At 40.3% G+C, this 18,499-nt stretch overlaps 2 protein-coding genes across 6 annotated transcripts in view; one reads left to right on the plus strand and one right to left on the minus strand.

The window, feature by feature from the left end:
* The window catches only part of melk (maternal embryonic leucine zipper kinase), an 84,875-nt gene extending 79,302 nt beyond the window's left edge, over nt 1-5,573 (minus strand). Inside the window, exons 1-2 of one of the 4 annotated variants that reach the window (XM_072589693.1) lie at nt 5,113-5,268; nt 4,259-4,308 (exon numbers count right to left, since the gene is read on the minus strand). In XM_072589693.1, the coding sequence (XP_072445794.1) occupies nt 4,259-4,308; nt 5,113-5,179 (117 nt within the window). In that variant the 5' untranslated portion in view covers nt 5,180-5,268. The other 3 variants (XM_072589703.1, XM_072589714.1, XM_072589723.1) reach the window with 3 other exon arrangements.
* LOC140491490 (E3 ubiquitin-protein ligase RNF38) overlaps nt 5,543-18,499 on the plus strand; it is a 399,192-nt gene continuing 386,235 nt past the window's right edge. The window contains exons 1-3 of one of the 2 annotated variants that reach the window (XM_072589767.1): nt 5,543-5,639; nt 6,002-6,171; nt 6,585-6,647. The gene's annotated coding sequence lies outside the window, so the exon portion shown is untranslated. Of the gene's footprint in view, nt 5,693-6,001; nt 6,172-6,584; nt 6,648-18,499 lie in introns of both variants that reach the window. The other variant, XM_072589776.1, reaches the window with a different exon arrangement.

Here is an 18,499-nt window from a genome sequence, read left to right on the forward strand (position 1 = left end):
TATCGAAATAATTTCATTTCTTGCCAATGAGGCAACCTCATCGCCTTGACCCACCTAGCTGTCCTTTCAATAGGACATGGAACCTGGGAAATTTAGTTTCCAGCCCTGATTCCCTTACAGCTTTCTGTGTTTCTATGATACCCACAACATCATACCTACCAATTTCAATCAGTGCTACAAACTCATTTACTTGTTTCGTTTACCACGTGCATTGAAGTACAACCACCACAGACCGGTGTCAACTGTTCCCTTTCTCACAGCTGTCCCCATATCTGCAAAAGCAGGGTATACATGATATATAAAAAAACAAGTTTCCAAAGAGTCAGAGAGTTTTAGAGAAGTACAGCACGGAAACAGACCCTTCGGTCCAACTCGGCTATGCTGATCAGATATCCTCACAGAACATAGCCCCATTTGCCAACATTTGGGCCATATCCCACTAAATGCTTCCTATTTATATATTCATTCAGATGCTTTTTAAATGCTGCAAGTATACCAGCTCCACCACTTCCTCTGGCAGCTTATTCTATACGTGCACCACCCTTTGCGTGAAAATGTTGCCCCTTAGGTCTCTTTTATATCTTTCCCCTCTCACCTTAAACCTATGCCCTCTAGTCCTGGACTCCCCGACCCCATGGAATAGACTTTTTCTATTTATCCTTTCCACGCCCCTCATGATTTTATAAACCTCTATAAGGTTACTCCTCAGCCTCCAACGCTCCAGGGAAAAGAGCCCCAGCCTATTCAACTTCTCCCCATAGTTCAAATCATCCAACCTGGCAACATCCTTGTAAATCATTTCTGAACCCTTTCAAATTTCACAATATCTTTCTGATAGGAAGGAGACCAGAATTGCATGCAATATTCTAACAGTGGCCTAACCAATGCCCTGTACAGCCGCAATATTACCTCCCAACTCCTGTACTCAATACTCTAACCAATAAAGAGAAGTTTACCTAACGCCTTCTTCACTATCCTGTCTACCTGTGACTCCACTTTCTAAGAACTTATGAACCTGCACTCCAATGTCTCTTTGTTCAGCAACATTCCCTAAGTCCTGCTAAGATTTGCTTTCCAAAAATGCACCACCTCTCATTTATCTAAATTAAACTCCATCTGCCACTTCTTAGCCCATTGGCCCATCTGATCAAGATCCTGTTGGATTTTGAGGTAACCTTCTTCGCTGCCCACTACAACTCTAATTTTGGGGTCATCTGCAAACTTACTAACTGTACCTCTTATGCTCACATCCAAATCATTTTATAAAATTAGAAATAAGTAATGGACCCAGTACTAATCCTTGTGGCACTCCACTGGTCACAGGCCTCCAGTCTTAAAAGCAAACTTCCATCACCACTCTTTGCCTACTACCTTTTGAGCCAGTTCTGTGTCCAATTGGCTAGTTCTCCCCACAATCCACGAGATCTAACTTTGCTAACCAGTCTCCCATAGGGAACTTTGTCAAACACCTTGCTGAAGTCCATACAGATCATGTGCACCACTCTGCCCTCATCAATCCTCTTTATTACTTCTTCAAAAAGCTCAATCAAGTTTGTGAGACATGATTTCCCATGTACAAAGCCACGCTGACTATCCCTAATAGTCATGTACATGTAAATCTGGTACCTCAGGATTCCCTCCAACAAGGGCCGAAGGGTCTGTTTTTGTGCTGTACATCTCTATGATTCTACAACTTGCTCACGACCGCTCACTGATCTATAGTTCTCTGGCTTTTCCTTACCACCCTTCTTAAACAGTGGCACCATGTTAGCCAACCTCCAGTCTTCCAGCACCTCACCTGTGACTATCAATGGTACAAATATCTCAGCAAGGGGCCCAACAATCATTTCCCTAGCCACCCACAAAGTCCTAGGTTACATCTGATCAGATCCTGGGAATTTATCCACTTTTATGCACTTCAAGACATCCAGCACCTCCTACTCTGTAATGTGAACATTTTTCAAAATGTCACCATCTATTCCCCTACATTCTATTTCTCCCATTTCCTTCTCCACAATAAACACTGATGGAAAATACTCATTCAATATCTCCCCCATCTCCTGCAGCTCCACACACAGGCTGCCTTGCTGATCTTTGAGGGGCCCTATTCTCTCCCCAGTTACCTTTTTGTCCTTCAATGTATTTATAAAAACCCTTTGGATTCTCCTTAATTGTACTTGCCAAAGCTATCTCATGTCCCTTTTTTGTCCTCCTGATTTTTCTCAAGTGTACTCCTACTGCCTTTATACTCTTCTGCGAATTCTCTCTATCTATCCTGTCTATACCTGACATATGCTTCCTTCTTTTTCTTAACCAAAACCTCAATTTCTTTAGTTATCCAGCATTCCCTACACCTACCATCCTTACCTTTCACCGTTAACAGGAATATACTGTCTCTGCACTCTCATCTCATTTTTGAAGGCTTCCCATGTTCCAGTCACCCCTTTACCTGCGAACATCTCTCCCCATTAGCTTTTGAAAGTTCTTGCCTAATACCGTCAAAATTGACCTTCCTCAAATTTAGAACTTCAACTTTTAGATCTGGTCTATCCTTTTCCATAACTATTTTAAAACTAATAGAATTATGGTCGCTGGCCCCAAAGTACTCCCCTACTAACACCTCAGTCACCTGCCCTGCCTTATTTCCCAAGCATAGGTCACGTTTTGCATCTTCTCTAGTAGGTACATCCACATACTGCATTAAAAAATTTTCTTGTACAAGCTTAACAAATTCCTGTCCATTTAAACCCTTAACATTATGGCAGTCCCAGTCTAGGTTTGGAAAGTTAAAATCCCTTACCATAACCACCTGACTAATCTTACAGAGAACTGAGATCTCCTTACAAGTTTGTTTCTCAATTTCACACTGACAATTAGGGGGTCTATAATACAATCCTAATCAGGCAATCACCCCTTTCTTATTTCTCAGTTCTGCCCATATAACTTCCCTGAATGTATTCCCAGGAATATCCTCCTCAAATACAGCTATAATGCTATCCTTATCAAAAATGTCACTCCCCCTTCTCTCTTGCCCCCTCCTTTGTATCCTTCCTATAGGATGTGTATCCTGGAACGTTAAGCTGCCAATCTTGTCCATCCCTGAGCCACGTTTCTGCAGTTGCTGATATCCCAGTCCCACATTCCTTGCCATGCCCTGTGTTCACCGGCTTTCTATCAGGCCTCTTGCATTGAAGTAAATGCAGTTTAATTTATCAGTCCTACCTTGTTCTCTGCTTTGTCCCTGCCTGACATGACTGTTTGACTCACCCCCTTTCCCAACTGTACCAGTCTCAGATTGATCTCTTTCCTCACAATTTCAGTGGGTCCCACCCCCAAACTTACAAGTTTAAATCCTCCCAAGCAGCTCCAGCAAAACTCCCTGCCAGTATATTAGACCCTTTCCAATTCAGGTACAATCCATCTTCTTGTACAGTTCACTTCTACCCCAGAAGAGATTCCAATGATCCAAAAGTATGAACCCTTCTTCCATGCACCCACTTTTCAGCCATACATTCATCTGCTCTATCCTCCTATTCCTACTCTCGTTAGCTCATAGCACTGGGAGTAATCCAGATAGTACTACTCGAGGACCTCCTTTTTAAATTTCTACCTAACTTTCTATATTCTCCCTTCAGAATCTCATCCTTTTGCTTTCCTATGTTATTGGTTCCAATGTGTATAATGACCTGCTGGTCCCTTTCCCCTTTGAGAACATTCTGTACGCTCTCAGACATCCTTGATCCTGGCACCAGGGAGGCAACACACCATTGTGATTTTTTGCTGCCTGCCACAGAAACATCTGTCTGTGCCTCTGACTATCACAATCGATCGCTTGGAACCTGCCTGGATACCAGAAACTTGGCTGTTCATGCTACACTCCCCTGAGAGTCCATCACCCCCTACATTTTCCAAGACAGCATACTTGTTTTGAAATGTGGATAGCCACAGTAGACTCCTGCACTACCTGCCTACCTCTCTTACCTTTCCTGCAGTTAAGGTTTTTTAAAAAGCAACACAAAGTTGCAATACAGAATTATCCAAGAAAATCTACAGTGTCAAGAAAGTTTCAGTAGTCAAGTGTTTTGTCCATTGGAGTACAAGATCGAAGGAAGACCAGAGAGGGATCTCAGAATGATTGACAGTTTTCAGTTGTCCAAAATGTAACATCAACAAGGCACTAAAGTCAGCATAAATGCAAAAATGAATGTGGCGAAAAAAAGCAGAAGACAAGCAGAATGTAAGATTATCTGTTTTATACCTTTGTTGCACAGCCCGTGACCAATGAACGATCCCAAAAGCAAAGACTAGCTGCTGGAACAAGAAGGTGATTAATGTCCTGGAACATAAACAACTCAACAGAAACAGAAATTGCTGGAGAAACTCAACAGCTGTGAGGAGAAAGCAGAGTTAAGTTTTTCCTAGCTGCTTTATAAAACAAATTCTAGCTGCTAGGATGAAGAGTCACCAGACTCAAAAGGGTAGTTTTGCTTTCTTCCTACTAATGCTGCCCAAGTTTCTTGAGCAAATTCTGCTTTTGTTTCAGATCTCCAGCATCCACAGTTCTTCAATTTAGAATAACGCAACATTTTGGCAAAGACTAGATGGGCTGAAAACCCTGTCATTGTGTAAACATGCTATGAATTCAGGGTCATTATTGAACTTATGGCAGTATCATTCATGGTTAGTCTTCATTTGGCGGTTTTCAGTGTATTATTGAAGGATCCCGATTAGTCCGAGAGCCCCTTCGCCCTCTCTGGTGGATCCCATAAAACTAACATGACAGCTCTCCAAAGCAGGCAACTCATATATTATAGAGTACCAAAGGTGCGGTAGACAATAAGCTACGAACAGACCGAAAACAGAGCCAGGTTTAACCCATCATTGCTCAGCCGAGATTTCATCCGCCCATTTCAAAAACATACTGGGGTAGAGCCGCTTGGGCCTCAGATCCTGCTTCAGTATAGATCGAGTGCCTCCGTCTCTCTCTCTCTCTCCCTCCCACCCCACTCCCCAAACAACCACATCCATTAACCGAGAGCAGACACATCAGCCCCTCCCTGTGCCCGGCACCAATGGCCGAAGGAAAGTAACGTTTCTATACTAATTACCTACTTTGCCCCCTGAAACGCCACCGCACCCCAGCCCGGGATGTCTCTCTGTATAGGGTCGAACGGGACATCTCAGGTCCCGCTCCGTTTACCCGGGACCAACCCCCATCTCCGCGGCTCAACAAACCAACCCGACCCGTTCCTTTTGCCTGGCTACCGGGCTCACCCCACTTCGTTTATTCGGTTCCTGGGCTCGCACCGCTCCGTTTATCCGGTTCCCGGGCTCGAACCGCTCCGTTTATCCGGTTCCCGGGCTCGCACCGCTCCGTTTATCCGGTTCCCGGGCTCGCACCGCTCCGTTTATCCGGTTCCCGGGCTCGAACCGCTCCGTTTATCCGGTTCCTGGGCTCGCACCGCTCCGTTTATCTGGCTCTCTGACCCGTTTGATTTTTGAATGTTTAACCCCAACATTCGAATCTCCCTCCTTGATCAACGTAACTTCCGGCCCACTCGCCAAACCGAAGCAGAGGCGCATGCTCTGTGCACGTGGTGACGGTTGGATTCAGATTCAAACAGATGGTCGTTTCCCAGGTGATGGCGGCTAAGAATCCAGAGACTCTCCTCTTTGTGCCATTGTCAAACTGGTATCACACATTCAAAATGATTATACTGGAGGACGCCATTTAACTCACCAAATCTGTGTCGGCTCAATGGGGACTCATCTCGTCCCCTTCCACTGTATTCTCCCCATAATTGCACATCGTTTTTCATTGTTCAAATAATCATTTTGTTTCGAATGACTCAGTTGAATCTGTCACCAGGATACTCTGAGGCAGTGCACTCCAGATCCTGGCAACATATTGCAAAAAGTCCCCATTGATTTTGATTGGATTTATTTATTATTGTCACACGTGCTACCTACATTGAAAAGTTTTGTTTTTCGTGCAATACAGGCAGATTATGCCAGACAAAGATCTAAGGCTGACGGAACAGAACACGGAGTACAAAGTTACGGCTGTAAAGAATGTGTGCAAAAAGCAAGGTCAACATTACATTTGAAATTTTGAGAGGTCAATTCAGAAGTCTAATAACATCGGAGAAGAGGCTGTTCTTGAACCTGCTGGTACGTGTGTTTGAGCTTTTGTATCCTCTGCCTGATGGAAGAGAATATATATGGGATGGGAGGAGCCTTTGATGATATTGGCTGTCATTCCGAGCCAGCGAGAGGTATAAATGGAATAAATAGATGGAAGGTTGGCTTGTGTCAAGGAGTGGGCTGTGTTCACAGCTCTGTAGTTTCTTATGGTTCTGGGCAGAGCAGTTGCCATACCAAGCCATGATGCATCCAGTTAGAATGCTTTATGTGGTGCATTTATAAAAGTTGCTGAGAGTCCTTGTTGTCAATGATTCTTTTTGCAATCACCCTGAATAGTGTATCTGCTTGACCTTTCTGTTGATGGGAACACATTATTGTTAACTGTTTTGTCCAAACTCTTCATGATTTTGAATGTCTCTTTTCCTTCTGTTTTCTCTCAGAGAATATCCAGTTTCCAACTTTAACTACTTTGCTGCAGTTTATAGCAGACCATGGCTAGAAAGGTAAATTCTTCTGTTTCATGCACTTATTATGATCCACATTGATGGTAATACTGGAAATACTTAATGAAATAATACTAATACTACTTAGTGAAAACTGACTTCAAACAACAAAAGTTTTATTTTTGCAATTTGGTTACTGTGATAGTCAGTTACTGAACATATTTAGACAAAAATACTAATCAGCTTTTAATAAAAGAACATAACTGTTGCCCAAAATAAAAGAAAAAATGATTTTATAGAAAACAATTTTGAAATATTTTATCATAAACAGCAAAATAAGGGTGTAGGTTTGCTCGCTGAGCTGTAGGTTTGATATCCAGACATTTCATTACCTGGGTAGGTAACATCATCAGTGGCGACCTCCAAGTGAAGTGAAGCTGTTGTCTCCTGCTTTCTATTTTTATGTTTGTCCTGGATGGGGTTCCTGGGGTTTGTGGTGATGTCATTTCAACCTGAGCTACAAACCTTCACAAACCTTGTAGCAAAATAAGGATTCAGCCCTTTTCACCAACAATATCCTTTATGGACATGCAACTTCAGTTAAGTAAAACACCTAACTGCACTCTAATCTTTTTCTTAACAAAAAGGTCACAAGCCTTTCCTTTCAGTGAATTTTTGTGTGTTCACTAGAGTGTGACACTCTTGTCTCTTCTCGAGACGTGGGCACAGGAATATTGAATAACTTTTCACACGTTTGGCTTCCACCATTTACTTGGACTGCTTGGCAGTTTTTAAACAGCACATCTTCTAGTATGGATCTTCTGAACCGAATCTGTTTCTGATCTCTGGTCTTTTCATCTGTCTGTCTCTCTCGGTTGTAAAAGCTCAACTTAATAAACAGTTGATCTTATGGTCTTCCACAATTATCTCATCAGATAGCTTTTCTAAACATTTAGCTTAGTTGCATCATATCTTGGAAATATTCTTTCGATTCAATGCTAAAAAGTGTTCATGACACTTAAACAACTCAAAAAACAAAAATCCATTGAATTTGAGTTTAGAAGACATGTTCCATTTAATAACAATATACTATGAACCTTCATCTCACACTATACTCTTATCCCTTCCATTCCCTCCCAGAACCATGATAGGATTTACCTTGTCCTCACTTTTTACCCATCAGCCTCCATGTTCAATGGGTCAGCCTTTGCCTTTTCCATCGACTCCAGCATGGTGCAACTACCAGATTTTCTCCTGCCCTCCAATTACAGCATTCTGTAAGGATTTTTCCATCATGTACATCAATCAACTTTCCAATCATCCCAATACCCCCTACCTTGTCAAGTTGGCGGTTGAGTAGGGCTCCTCACTGGAAGTCATCCACTCAAACCGCTTTTCTTTCTTCTTTTCTTGCACTTTTTCTTTCTTTTTTCGATCTTTAATCTTTAGAGCTCAGTCATGGAGGCAACAAGCAGTGGCTGGGGGACATTGACGATAGGTCACGAGGTGATGGATCACAGTCAGTGACATTGCAGTTTTATCGATATTCGAAGTGGTACCAGAGCTGGACTCTGCAGCAAGGTGATTAACGCAGCAATAGAATGTAGCAGCCGCTGGGGCTGGTGGCGAAGGATGGCAGCAATGGCGGTCAACATTGAGGCTGTGGCAAAAGATGGCAGCAACGATTGTGGCAGAAGCCTTATAAGCAGCGGTGAAGCCTGGCATGCCTGATCGAGGTCGGCGGCAGTGAAGGCAAGCACAGGCGTGTCTTAGTCGAGAATGTGGTGCTGGAAAAGCACAGCAGGTCAGGCAGCATTCGAGGAGCAGAAGAATTGACGTTTCAGGCATTAGCTGTTCATCAGGATGAAGGGCGTATGCCCAAAACATCTGTTCTTCTGCTCCTCAGATGCTGCCTGATCTGCTGTGCATTTCCAGCACCACACTCTTGACTCTGATTTCCAGCATCTGCAGTCCTCACTTTCCCCACAGGCATGTCTTAGCCCAGCACAGAGGAGAGCAAACCCTTTTGAAAAAGCCAGCTGGGAACATCTGCAGGCCCATGGCTTAGGAAAGGACTGTAATGTTTAACATTTTTAAACTTCATTTCTTTATTTTTTTACCTTGATACTAAGAAGACTGTAGTGCTGAACATTTTAATTTATTTATTTACTTTTCTATTTCAGCAACTAATTTTTTGTAGCTAAATACTTGGTCCCTAAGTTGGCACTATATTTGATGACATTGTACACTTTTCACTGTACTCTTGTACCCCAGTAATTGAGTACGTGTGACAATAAAACCTAAATCTTCTCTACTGTACTTTGTCTTGGAAGTGTAGAACTTGCAATACCTGGCCTTTCATCTCCTCCCTTCTCATTGTCCAAGGCCCCAAGTTGCTCTTTGCATTTGAAGCAGAGTTTTGCTTGTAAATTTTGTATCTGCGAATTACAAATTTGCCTACCTGTGCCAAAAAGTAATTAACAACAAAATCAACATCTGCAATTTTTAACTTATTTTTAAATGAGCTTCTTACTCGTGAATTTCATCATTCACGGGTTCTCAGGAACAGAACCATCACGGATACGGAGGAATGACTATACTTATTTCAATTTAATTTGCTGCTCATGATTTGGTGTCTTCTGCATTCGGGAGACCAGCGACAGACAGTTTGTGGAACACCTTCATTCAGTCTGAATGTGTGACCCTGAGCTTTATCATTTTAATTCTCCAGCTTGCTCCCATGCTGACCTTAATATCCATATACTGTGAATGAAAAAATTAAGGAAAAGGTTTATAAATTTCAGTAGTAGGCTCAGTTAGTTTATAACAGGCCAGGACCCTTGGGCGGAACTATATTAATATTATATCGCATCTGAAAATGTTTTGCAAAAAATATTATTGAAACTATCATGTGAGTATGGTTATAATTCCACGTGAGACAGAGCAATCCAATGTCACATCCTGTCTGAGAAGCCAATGAGCACCAAAAGGCAACAGATGGACAACTTGAACCTCACAGCTGCTGGATACCAAGCACAGAGAGAAGAAGTTTATGCTTTTATATGTACCAGTCTGTAACATTCATGCATTCCTCTTGAGCTAAAATCAATTGGGCTGTAACTTTTTAATGTCTTTATTGTTGTAAGATGTATCCTCATAATTACGTTGTGTGAGCTGTTTGGCAGATTTGCTGCTACCATCCTCTTGGTTGGAATCTACAGGGCCTACTTGGCCTAGTGCAGTATAGAATACCCAAGCTGGGTATTATTGGCTGTCTGATTGCTTGTGTGTTTGCACATACCTTACTTGTTTTTGCAATCTGAACTCTCTTCATTGTTAATAATAGTGGAAAACATTTCGACCAATTCAGTACAGTTGCACGTTTCCAACTTGCTGACGCTGTAAAATGAATTTCTGCCAACATTATTAATCTTGATAAATTCTGACATTTGTTTGGGTTCTGACCTGAGTTTAGAGAGCCCTAAAATCATCTGCCTGTTGTTCTTTGACCAGTTGTTGCATGACTGGATGTTCAGTAACCAATTGATTACCACCTTTAAGTTGATGCCTTCAACGATTGAAGAAGATTCAAGTCAAAATATATGCTCCTTCTCATCTCAGGCTTAAATCAGCACCCCTTTTTTCTGAGCCTGGTCCTAAAACCTTCCATCAGAGGAAACATGCTCTCAGCTGTTACCCTGTCAAATGCCTTACGAATCCGATATATTTCAATAAGATCATCTCCCATTCTTTTATATTTCAATGAATAAAGTCCCACCTTGTTCAAACTTTGCTTATAAAATAAGGGCTGCATACCAGAGACCATCGTAGTGAACCTTCTCTGGACTGCCTTCAATGAAATAATAACTTTTATTCAATAAGGGACCAAAACTGCTCACAGAAATTCAGAACTGATCTCACCGGCACTTTGTACAGTTGCAGTTAAGACTTCCCTATTCTTATTCTTCAACTCTCTTGAAATAAGGGCCAACATTCCCTTAGCCTTCCTGATTACCTGCTTCAGCTGTGTGTTGGCTTTCTATGTTTCATGCACAAATACCCCCAAGTTTTTTTGTGTTGCATTTATGTGCAATTCTTTTAAATTTAGATAATATTCTGTTCTTTTGTTCCCCCTTCCAAAAATGAACAACTTCACATTTTCTCACATTATACACTATTCCCATTTAATTAATCCACCGATATCTCTCACTAAACTGCTTGTACCCCTCTTTCCACCTATTTTTGTGTCATGGGCAAATTTGGCTACACTTCCTTCCTCCAAATCATTAATATCTATTGTGAACAACTGCAATCCCGACAATGATCCCTGTGGAACCGCAATGGTTATGGTTTGCCAACCTGAAAAACAAATCCTTATCCCTATTTTCTGTTTGCAGCCCATGAGCCAATTCTCTATCCATGCTATATTCTACATTCAACACTATGAGTTCTTATGATTTAACCCTATAACCCTATAGAACTGGTTCCCTTCTGTTCATTCTTGTTGAGACTTCCTCAAAAAACTCTAATAAATTAGTCAGACACTTTCATGAACCATTGTTGACTCTGCTTAATTAGATTATGATTTTCCAAATGGTCTGCTACTACTTTCTTAATTACTGATACCAATAATTTTCCAACATTAGATGTTAGGCTAATTGGCATACAGTTACCTGCTTTGTTCTCTCCTCCCAGTTGAATAGAGGTGTCACATTGGCTGTTTTCCAATACCCTGGTACTCTCCAGAATCCAAGAAGTTTTGGAAAATTACATTTAATGCATGCACTATCTCTGTGGCTATCTCTTTTAAGGTTATAGAATGCAATGTTTAGGGCACTTACCTGCTTTTAGCTTTATTGGTTTGTCTCATACTACTTCTCTAGTGATGGTAATGATACCTATTCTCCCCCCCCGCCCCCGTTCTTTAATATTAATTGTATGTTTGAGGTATTTCAAGAGAGTTGAAGAATAAGAATAGGGAAGTCTTAACTGCAACTTCTCTACTATTTCCTTATTCCTCATAATCATCTCCCCACATTCATTTTCTAAAGGGCTTTTTTTTTCATTTTGACCTCTCTACCTTTTTTGTATTGAAAAAAGCTCTTATTATCAGTTTTTATATTCCTCCCTAGTTTGCCCTCAAAGATTATTTTCTGTCTTTTAGCATTTTAGTCCTACTTTTGCTGGATTTTGAATTTATCCCAGTCTTCAGGGCTATCACTCACTTTGTCCTCATTGTATGCTTTTTCTTTCAACATAATACTGTCCTTAACTTCCTTAGATAGCCATGGTTGGTTTAAACCTCTTTTAGAATTTCTCCTCCTTACTGGGATGTATTTTTGCTGAGAGTCATGAATTGCCTTCTCTCCTACCACTGCTCAAAGGAAGATTTAATTTGTAAGATGGGGCAAACAGAATTTTGCATCTCAGATAAAACATTTTTAAGATACATAATTGTTTCCAAACAAGATAGTAAATCAGAAGCTGAGCAAATAAATATTTATGTAATCATTTGGAAGTATAGATGATGCATAGCTTGCCAATGGCTAAATCAAGCAACAGATGCTTTGGATGAAGTTTTTCAAGCCTTTGGCAGTCATTTTAATCTCCAAACAAAATAACACTCTTGGAAAAGCAAGTTTTAATGCAAAACTCTAGCATGATCTCTCTAGACTAGTGGAGAAATGTAACACACTTTTATTAGACAGCTGGTGTGATGATGTTGCACCTTTAACAAGGTTATGTTGTCTTTAGTTTCTTTTTCAGAAGGGTATTAAACACAGAGTTGCCGAGAAGTGTGGCATGGATGGGCTTTAGGGCCAATTTGATCATAGCTAATAAATACTGGCTCAAGCAAAAGACTTTCAAGTTTAAAAAAAAACACTTGTACAATGAAGGCAGAGTGGCCAGTTTTTCAATCTCAGTTTTTCTCTGGTTTGGTTTGGGTTCAGAGCTGCTAGTCAGTCGGTTTTGAAGCTGCTGGTCCAAGAAGTAGCAACATTGAAGAAGGTGTTCCATGCTGAATCTCTCTGCCATCTCCCTGTCTCTCTCTCCTGTAAGACCCTGTGTTTGATTTTACCTTTCTTTGCCAAGGGATGTTATAGTCATAGAGTCATAGAGATGTACGGTACTGAAACAGACCCTTTGGTCCAACCCGTCCATGCAGAGCAGACATCCCAACCCAATGTAGACCCACCTGCCAGCACCTAGCCCAAATCCCTCCAAACCCTTCCTATTCATGTATCCATCCAAATGCCTTTTAAATGTTGCAATTGTACTAGCCCTCACCACTTCCTCTGGATTGTTGCAAGAATTTGGAACAGCATCATTACGTTGGGATAGTGTAAGTTATTCTGTATTCTTTTATCATTTGTTTGTGTTTGATTTGGTAATTTTGCAAATAAATTCAGTGATGCTGGCTGCATCACTCCTGGAATATCCACCATACACTTGCTTAAAGCAACTAGCAAAGATATGGTTTGGGCTACTATCTTGAAATGTGTTGAGGAGGTCTGGCCTGGTTCATAAAAGCTGGGTATAAATGCAGTTACAAAAATATGAGTCTGGGGAAAGTATCAATTCTATGTTTGATATTAGTATAATAAGTAGATAAATTCCAATTTTAAGACTTCATTTTTGGTAAATTTTTATTTTGATGAAAGATCTCCATTTACTGAAAAACAGTTCAAAGTATGTAGAGTGAATTTGGTGACCAGATTGTCTAATGCCACGTGATTATACAATACAAAACAGTAGGTAGCAGCTTGAGTGTTGAACAGACATTTCACAAGTGCTTTTTATGAGGTCAAAGAGATCCTGCAGGTTTCTTATAATGAGTTTTCAATGAAATATTTATATCAAGTGCTTAATTGGTAAAAAAAAATGTGAATAGGAGAAAGTGAGGACTGCAGATGCTGGAGATTAGAGCTGAAAATGTGTTGCTGGAAAAGCGCAGCAGGTCAGACAGCGTCCAAGGAGCAGGAGAATCGACGTTTCGGGCATGAGCCCTTCTTCAGGAAACCTGAAGAAAGGCTCATGCCCGAAACATCGATTCTCCTGCATTCCTGAAGAAGGGCTCATGCCTGAAACATCGATTCTCCTGTTGGAATTTTGACCTAGTGGCATATGAATTTGGTCTGCATCTATGAAAAGGTTTAATGGTTAACTCACAGGTACTTCTGAAGCCACAGTGATTTAGTTTAAAACACAATGTGTGAGAGAGAGAGTTCCTGGGAAGTAATAAGGTTTGTCTTCATTGGAAGAATTTTATGAGCAAACAGAGTAAACAGTTGTACATCAAGTTTCAGGTAGAAGGCTCCTGACGTTTTTTTTTAATGCTGGGGAACACCCATATCTTGGAGAAACCTTTTGGTTTCAGTTTTACAGAAGTCTTGGCTGACGTTTGATGTGTAAGACACTTTCGCCTAAACAAAGGAGGTAGTTTTAAAGATGACTCAGTGTATGGAGTTTAAAGTTCTAGACCAGAACAGTTTGGTTAAAAACCTGAAGAGTTTGTTTTTTAAGCTGAGAAAGACTAAGCTTATTTGTATGAAGATTGAAGGAAAAGTTGAACAGATTATTGAGATGGGAATGGAAGCCACAGTTAAGTCAAATTCTCACTGTGATATAAAAGGGAATTTTCCATGGTGTGAATACTGTGAAGGAGTGCTTTTTGGATTAATGGGATTTTATTTATTGTTTGTTTTGAAATCTTTACATTTGTGCTTTGTGTAAATAGTTTGGTTTATTCCATTTTGATTTTAATTTCTTATGTGTAATAAAATTCTGTGTTAATGTCAAAACCAAATCTATAGCATTCTATGCTTGGGTTTCTGTGAAAGACAACCTTGTTAAACCAAAAATAAAATACAATATCATCTACCAAGCCAGATTTTAGTCTGGGATCTGACTTGATCCATAATAACACTGGCTGGGATAATAACGCAGCCATTTTACCCAATTCATTTGTGTTTAGTAGTATTTGGAGGCAGTAGCAGTGATGGCAATGGCTGGGGGCTCAGAGCGGGGACTTGGCCGTTTGGCCATGAGGTGATTGGTGTGCCCAAACAGAACTCTGGCAATCGGAACATCGTGGAAGTGGCTGGGGACCTGGAACAGGACCAGGGGTGACTCTGGCAGCCTGTGTCAATGTAGTTTGAAAGCCTGGATGCAGGCAGTGGTGATGCAGCAGCACAGAGGTACGGGGATCAAGAGATTGAGCCCAGTGCAGGAGAGAAATCGATTCCTCATGGGGAAAGTGGCACGGAGGTGACTGCAGACCCATGGCTAAAGAAGGATAGTAATTTGGAACTTCTAACTTGATTTCTTATTTATTACTTTCGACAAGAACTGTAATGTTGAACATTTAACTTAGTTTCTTTATTTTTCTATTCTTTACTAAGATTTTGCACCAAATGAATTATAAGCTTTTCACAGTACATCTGAATCCATGTACTTGAGTATATGTGACAATAAAACCTAATTCTAATTCTAATGTCCCTACAATTGTAAAATGACAGACACGAAAATAGATTTGTGAAGCAGACCCACTAGATGCCATTTCACCTATTTCCAGTGGTAAGAGTAAATCAAGTTGTGATGATCAAATTGCCAGTCAAATCGACAGATGAGTCTCAGATGTGATGTGCTGAGAAGCACAAGAGCTCATTTTGAATGCACATAATGATCAATATCTAATTGAAATACAGCCGTGTTATCTTGTACACCAAGTATTTAACTAACACATCAAGCAACCTGCATTTAAATTAATTCAAATCAACCCCTAGCGATATTAACTATGTTGTGCCAGGTGTTGGAACTAATATTGCAACATTTGAGGATGAACTTCTGTGTATCTTAATTGAGTTTTCTCTGCCTACCTTTATTTCAATATATGTACTACATCTTGGCATTAGAGATAAACTTGGGAAATTTATAATCAAGCAACGAGTGACATGGCCAGACCAACAGCTTTTAATGATGACTTCATTGCCATTTGTATTGCAAAGCTTGAAGTCTTCAAGTTTAGTTTCATGTTCTGCCACTTCATTCCCGTGAGACTGAGATCATGCTTTGTAACAAATGAGAAATGTGCACATACAGTCATAGAGATGTACAGCGCAGAAACAGACCCTTTGGTCTGACTCGTCCATGCCAATCAGATATCCTAAATTAATCTAGTCCCATTTGCCAGCAGTGTAAACCCATCCTATTCATATGCCCATCCAGATGCATTTTAAATGTTGTAATTATGTAATGACACATTGTGAAAGAGACTGTGGGCTTAAATTTAACAGGTGCAGGGATGACAACTTACCTGTACTTGGTCCATCAAGGAAGGTAGCACAATCCTCTTGATAACTAGTTTGCAGGTAAGCTGAACCTACAGTATTGGCTGACGTAATAGCTTTTTAGGCAAACATCTAGCCAATTGCCAGTTCTTTAGGGGAAATTACATGCAATGAAAAGAAGCTGCTGCTGACTGTCAGTACTGCAGACTGGTCAAGCAGTAACATGATACTCACAGAATCATATTCTACAGACAATACCCCGGATATCACCAACACCATTTCTGAGTATGTTTTGTCCCATTGGCAGAAAAGATCTAGTCCTAGCAGAGGTGATGGCACAGTGGTATATAGTCAGGAGGGAGTTGCCCTTGGAGTTCTCAATGTTGACTCTGGATTCTATTAAGTCTAATAGCACCAGGTCAAACGTAGAAAAGTAAACCTGTTGTTGATTACCATATACTGCAACTCCTCCCCACCATCCCACCCCCACCCTCCCCGTGTCAGCTGATGAATCAGTACTCCTTCATTTTGAACATCACAATGTAAATACTGAAGGTGGAAAAGACACAGAATGTACTCTTAGTGGAGTAGCTATGGCTTGGTAGCACCACTACTGATCAAGATGGCCTAGTCCTAAAGGACAGAGCTTCTAGACTCGGCCTGTGGCAGATGGTGGGGGAATCAACAGGAGAGGAAATCATACATGACCTCACCCTCACCGATCTGCCTTTTGCACATATGCTTGTCCGTGGCAGTATCAGTCGTAGTGACCAATACTTTCTGACTTTTATTCTCCATGCCCCTTGCAATAATGGCTAACATTGTATTTAATCTGTTAATTAGTTGTTAGAAAGAATGCCATCTTGATTAATTTATAAGGACTCCCAGATCCCTCTTTACCACAAGATTCTACAATCTCTCTCCATTTAAACAACATATTTTTCTGTTCTTCCAGCCAAACTGGACATATCCAAATTATACACGATCTGCCAAATTTCTGCCTGCTCATTTAACTTATTTATATTTCTTTGCAGATTCTGTGTCCTCACAACTTTTCATCATCAGAAATTTTGGCTACACTGTACTCTCTCTTCATCTAATCATGAATATAGATATTATCAGATGAGGTACAAACACTGATCCCTACAACACTACACTATTTATAATTTGTAAACCTGAAAATGATCCATTTATCCCATTACTCGTATTTTTAATTAGCAAATACGCTATCGATATTATCTCTGATACTGAACTTTGTATGGCACATTATTAAATGCATTTTAGAAATCCAGTACACAAATCTGTTGGTTCTTCTTTGTCCATCTGCTTGTTTCATTCTCAGAAGCCTCTAATAAATTTGGCAAACATGATTTCCTTTTCGTAAAACCATTATGATTATATATGATTGTGTTATAAGTTTCTAATGTCCTGCAAATAGTTCATCACTTATGGAATCTAGCATTTTCCCAACGACAGTCACTGTAAGGTTTCTATCTCTGTAATCACTTATTTTTAGAGTGCAAGCCCTCAGGTTCAAAGAACATGTCTGCCTTTAGTCCTGTTTTTTTCTTCGTGTTTGCCTGCTGTTGAAGGCACAATCATGGATCTTGAAACTAGTATGGTGTCATTCATTTATTTTTGCATTTATCTAACCTCCCCCCCCACTGTTCTTTTTGTGTATTTTTTAAAGAAAGTTAGCATAAGAAATGGAAAATTCTGTGTTTTGGGCATCTAGTGTCAGTATCAAGCATTCCTAGGTTAGATAAACTCCATCTGCATAACTGTTAGAATTTCTCAACACCAAATATAGAACAACAGAAGATATGCCACACCAGTGTAATATCATCCCCTATTTCTACTACCAGCCATCCTATTGTTTTTCCAATTGATACTGCCAATCTAGGTTAAATATGGAATCATCAAAATCATAGAATAATAAATATGACCAACACAAGACAAGACCTTTTCCCCCCCCATTATTCTGTATGTTCCTCATTCTCGAGCACCTGTATAACTCTCTTTTTAAATTATTTATGGAATCAACTTGCACCACATTTTCAGATAGTATATTTCAAATGCCAATAATTTTCATCTGCTCCAACGTTTTTCTAGTGATTTTGACTTTAATCAACCTCTATTATTGATGCTTAGCTCAGTTTGTTGGATGGCTAATTTGTAAAGCAGAGTAATGCCAACAATGTGGGTTCAATTCCTGTACCATTTGAGGTTACCATGGAGGACGCTCCTTCTCAACCACTCCTTTTACTTGAGGCATGGTGACCTGCAGGTTAAACCAGTTATCTGTCCCTAATGAGAAAGCAGCTCCATGGCAACGTTTTAAGTTATTGATCCGCTTACCAGAGGAACTTTGTTTGTTTTGCTATTCCTGCTACCAAAACTTCTAAACATCTTGAAATTACTGAAGAGGTTATTTCTTAAGTTTCAGTGTTTCAAAAAGAATTGTTCCAACTTTCCAATTTTCTCAAAATTGAAGTCCCTCATATCTGGTATCTTTGCATCTTTCCTGAAGTGTAGTGCCCCAATTGGTCCAAGATGCTCCAGCTGAGGCCTAATCAGTGATGTCAGTAGTTTTGGCATCGTCTGTTTGTTTCTATAATATAT

This window comes from Chiloscyllium punctatum, chromosome 2 (assembly GCF_047496795.1).
Source record: "Chiloscyllium punctatum isolate Juve2018m chromosome 2, sChiPun1.3, whole genome shotgun sequence".
Taxonomy (NCBI): Eukaryota; Metazoa; Chordata; class Chondrichthyes; order Orectolobiformes; family Hemiscylliidae; genus Chiloscyllium; species Chiloscyllium punctatum.